The 4,483-nt window shown below is 54.6% G+C and overlaps 1 protein-coding gene across 1 annotated transcript; it reads left to right on the forward strand.

Moving 5' to 3' along the window:
- The first annotated feature begins 2,070 nt into the window (after positions 1 to 2,070).
- On the forward strand, positions 2,071 to 4,165 carry CAVIN3 (caveolae associated protein 3). The gene is made up of 2 exons (XM_030831217.3): positions 2,071 to 2,699; positions 3,267 to 4,165. The coding sequence occupies exons 1-2, from the start codon at positions 2,316 to 2,318 to the stop codon at positions 3,669 to 3,671; spliced, it is 789 nt and encodes a 262-aa protein (XP_030687077.1). The 5' UTR covers positions 2,071 to 2,315; the 3' UTR covers positions 3,672 to 4,165.
- The last annotated feature ends 318 nt before the right edge of the window (positions 4,166 to 4,483 follow it).

The raw sequence follows: 4,483 nt of genomic DNA on the forward strand, positions 1-4,483 counted from the left end.
CTTTTTCTTGGATACTTTGTGATCAAGGTCATACTACTATAATTTCCATCAATCTGGGTTTTTTTTGACTCAGGGCATTCTTCTAGGTTGCCACAACTTATTTTTATGCAGCTCATGGGCTTCTATTTTCCAATATCTGCTAGTTTCTATGGCTTTTATAGTTGAAGTTTTGGGAAGATCAGTGGAATCATCAGTGGCTTTGTTGCTAAATTTTAAGGTCATCCTTGTTCTGCACATGCAGAGAGGAATTCAGCAGGCCTTTCAAAAATATCTATCCATATAGTTCTTGTTTCCAAATGCTTTGGGCTTCTTTAGTACCAATCCTCAAGGCTAGTGATTCTTTCATAGGCTTCCTGTAGCAGATATTTTTGATTGACTATCTAACCTTAGCAGTACTCAGATGTTATACATAGATAACCACTCTTCCGCCCAAACCACCCATGTGCACCTAGGCAAGGTGATCCTACCCTGCTGTAGAAGTGGGCCTACTTTGTCAAAAGGTAATTATCAGCTCTCTTGTCAGTGATGGGTTAAGGAACTTACGCTTAAGCCCACCAATGCAGAGCCATAGAACTTGGTTCCGGCGTGGCCATTTAATTCAGTGGAAGGCAACTGGAAAACTTCTTGGGGGCCTCTGGGAAATAAATGTTCTAAATTTTAAGATGGTCCCCTCTTTTCTCTTGATCTTGTACAGAGATGTGCGGCCTGGAACTGCTGTAACCACCCTGTTCCCCGTCTGGAAATGAAGCTGACACCTGTAGAGGGCATAGTTGAGAGAGCTGTGACTGACCCACACTTAAGCATCACTCTACCATGGTCTTTTTCAATTATGTTTGAATTGGATTTCCTGTGTTTAAGAACTTTTAAATTGGGTTCTCTGTTCCCTTAGTTTGAAAGTATTTTAACTGGCACATCCTGATGGGTCTCCCTGAGCAAATATAGATCCACTGGAGGAGATGGTGATTCCCATTAGGCCCCCAAGGGGCTGAGGGGGTCAGGCTACATGAACTTGTATTTGTAGAATTTGGTCATTAACTTAGCATCACCAGATTTCTGGCAATAACTGCTCATCCTCTGCTGTACTTCTGTGTAAATCGGACCTCAGGTCTTTTCAGACCCACGTAACTATCCCCTGAATGACAGTTTCTTCCACAGTCATCAAGTGGCCCTCAGAGATTGGGTGAGGAGAAGCAGAAGGAGAGACTTCATCATGATCAATGCATTGCTTGAATTTCTGTGCCTACCATCAGTTTACCAAGTACTGCTAGAGACAAGGCGTGGGGTTTTCCAAACTGATGACATAATGAATCCATTACCCACATCATTAACTGGATCCTCTATGTTCACTCTCTCCCCCTCCAGGCAGCCATTTTAAATCTTCTTCACTCTCAGCAGATATTCTCACCTATTTCCAAAGAAAATTTAAAAAACATCAGGTGGGAGCCACAACTAGCCTCCAGAAGAACAAAGACATACCAGAACCTACTCTAACACTTTTAAAGGTCTCACAGGAAGAGGTGTCCTGCCTGCCCTCCAAGCTTGGGGTGCAGGACCTAGGCTCTGATGGGCTTAAAGAAAGAGAGGGAAAGAACTAGAAGAAAGAAAGCAGGGTAATGCTACACAACAGTAGGAACTAGAGAAGCAGGAAATGAGGCCTGTGGCCAAACCCTGGTGAAGACTATTAGGGAAATACCAGAGTTTGCCTCCTCACTCCCTCCGCCCCTCCTCTGTCCACACTGCGGGGCCTGCTGGGTCCCAAAGCGAGGCCTCAGGCTTAAACAGTCTTAGGTTGGTAGCGGAATATCCAAGAACCTCCCAGTCTACCGCGCCCAGCGTGGGGCGCAAACGCAACACTTTGAAGCGTGGGAGGCCAGGGCAGGAGGCTGCGGAGGCCCTTTGGTTACCCCTTTGCTTTGCTAACATAGTTTCTCTGCCCACTCGATGCAAACAGCAAAATTTTCCATGGCTCGCCCTCTGCAGTGGGGAGAGTACTTTCCAGAAAGAGGCACACTAGGGAATTGGAGTGGGGGAGGGAACTCACACTCAGAGCCAGAGAGTTTGCCGGGCGGGGTGGGGCGGATCCCGGGCCAACCTGCTTCCCCGCGGGTCTCCGGGGCGGGGCGGCGGAAAGGGGGAGCGCTTCCGAAGGACCCCACCACCAACATCCCGCCTCCCGCTTTCCCTCCCGCCGCCCGGGAAGGCCAACTCCGCCTGCCTGAGTCACGGCCGGAGCTGGGGAGGAGCCGGGGAAGGCGGCCCCAGCCCAGAGCGCAGCCGGCGGCTTCAGGGAGAGCCAGGCAGGGCAGTCAGGGAGCATGGGGGAGAGCGCGCTGGAGCCGGGGCCTGTTCCCGGAGCGCCGGCTAGGGGTCCGGTGCACGCCGTCACGGTGGTGACCCTTCTAGAGAAGCTGGCCACCATGCTGGAGGCGCTGCGCGAGCGGCAGGGGGGCCTGGCTCAGAGGCAGGGCGGCCTGGCGGGCTCCGTGCGTCGCATCCAGAGCCGCCTGGGCGCGCTGAGTCGCAGCCACGACACCACGAGCAACGCGCTGGCGCAGCTGCTGGCCAAGGCTGAGCGCGTGGGCTCGCACGCCGATGCCGCCCAGGAGCGCGCGGTGCGCCGAGCCGCCCAGGTGCAGCGGCTGGAGGCCAACCACGGGCTGCTGGTGGCGCGCGGGAAGCTCCACGTTCTGCTCTTCAAGGTCAGTGACCTCAGGCGTCCCCTGATCGGGGCCTTTCCCGCGGGCCACCACCTGGGGGCTCCCCCTCCCATCCGCCTACCACACCCACATTCCTGACCCTACCCTCCTCCGGTCTCGTGGAAACCACTTCCAGGCCCTCGCGCGCTTCCCACCACCGAGCCCCAGCCTTCCCTCACACCCCTGAACCCAGCCAATCAAAGCTCGCCCAGGCCACGCCCAGGCCACGTCCACAGCAGTTGATCCAAGTCCCAGCCCATCCCCAGATGAAAAGAACGGTGGCGGAAGTGCATCCCGAGACAGTTCGCCCCCTCCTCCTGTTCTTGCCCCTGCGGCTACCATCCTGTCTCTGTCCCTAACCGGGTTCCACAAACTTCTGCAGTTCCCCTGCCCTAGCTCTCCCCACCTCCCTCCAACCCACGCACCCCCTCCCACGCCTGCCTTTTCTTTCCCATCCGGGCTGCGGAGGCTAAGGGTGGGGTGGGTTCCCCTGGTGTCATTGAGGAGGGAGGCTCAGGCTGGTGCGGGATAGGGGGCTGCCAGGGCCAGTGCTGTGTCCATCACTTGCAGGAGGAGGCTGAAATCCCGGCCAAGGCCTTCCAGAAGGCGCCGGAGCCCTTAGGCCCGGCGGACCAGGCCGAACCTGGCCCACAGCAGCCAGAGGGCGAAGGTGGGGAGAGCTCAGACGAGGAGGAGCCCGTGGAGTCCAGGGCGCTGCGGCTGCGGCGCGCCGGGTTGGTGCATAGCTTGCGAAGGGCCTTTTCGGGCCGGAAAGGGCCTGCAGCGCCATCCCCCACGCCTGTTAAGCCTCCTCGCCTTGGGCCTGGCCGGAGCACTGAGGGCCAGCCGGAAGCCCAGCCTGAGTCGGAGTCTAAGCAGGAACCAGAACCTCCGCAGGATACCGAGGAAGATCCCGGGAGACCTAGGGCTGCCGAAGCAGCAGCGGCTGTGCTCCAAATAGAGAGTGCGGCCTAATGGCTGGTGCTGCCTGCCTCCCCCGCGCCGATGCCTAGCCCCGAAATAAATCTTCCTCTGAGAATGCAGCGTTCCCGCCCAAATAAGGAGTGAATCCTGCATCCACAGCCCAGCACTGGCCCTCCCTTCCTGGCTTCTTAAGCCCAGCACCCTGTGTCCTTTAAAAGAGCAGCCGCTCACACCTGCTTACACTCACCCTCAATAAAAGTCATGGCACCTAATCCGGACTCCATGTGAAGGGGTGGGGGAAAGGCGATGCAAGGAATAAGACAGACGTTGGCACCTGGAGTGTGGCTTCCATTTCCAACAGATCATTGTGTGATTTCTCCAGTTTGCACTGAATCCTGGGCTCTCCCCCAGTGGCACATAGACACATCCTTCTGGCTACTTGCTCCTTCGGCACTTTCCTCCTCGGGATATACAATCATAATTTTTTCCCAACATCTAGTACGGTCCCTTGCTGTAGGTGCTCAATAAATGTCAACTTGTGGTTTTCCCCTTAGTCTCTTCTTCCTCTACCACCTCTTAAAAGTTGAGTTTTCTGAGATTCTGTTCTCAGCCCTCTTCTCATTCTGAGTATTCTTCCATTAACTCCCACTGCTGAGGCTATCCAATGGGCCACATACCCCCTAGACCACTGTCTTGAGCTGTATTTGAAAAGGAATCCAAACTCCAAATGCATCCAAAAGAAGCAGTGTGTCTTCTACCTTTTAATTAAGTTCAATTCAACAGCTATTTATTGAGCACTTACTATGTATCATTCAAAACTGCTCCTCCTCCTGTGTTTTCTTTACCAGCGAATGGCACCATCA

This window comes from Globicephala melas, chromosome 8, assembly GCF_963455315.2.
Source record: "Globicephala melas chromosome 8, mGloMel1.2, whole genome shotgun sequence".
In the NCBI taxonomy this organism is placed as follows: Eukaryota; Metazoa; Chordata; class Mammalia; order Artiodactyla; family Delphinidae; genus Globicephala; species Globicephala melas.

Coding starts and splice junctions, on each gene's coding strand:
- CAVIN3 (XM_030831217.3), top strand. CDS start 2,316: ATGGGGGAGAGCGCGCTGGAGCCGGGGCCTGTTCCCGGAGCGCCGGCT. Junction 2,700..3,266: donor TCCACGTTCTGCTCTTCAAG/GTCAGTGACCTC, acceptor CATCACTTGCAG/GAGGAGGCTGAAATCCCGGC.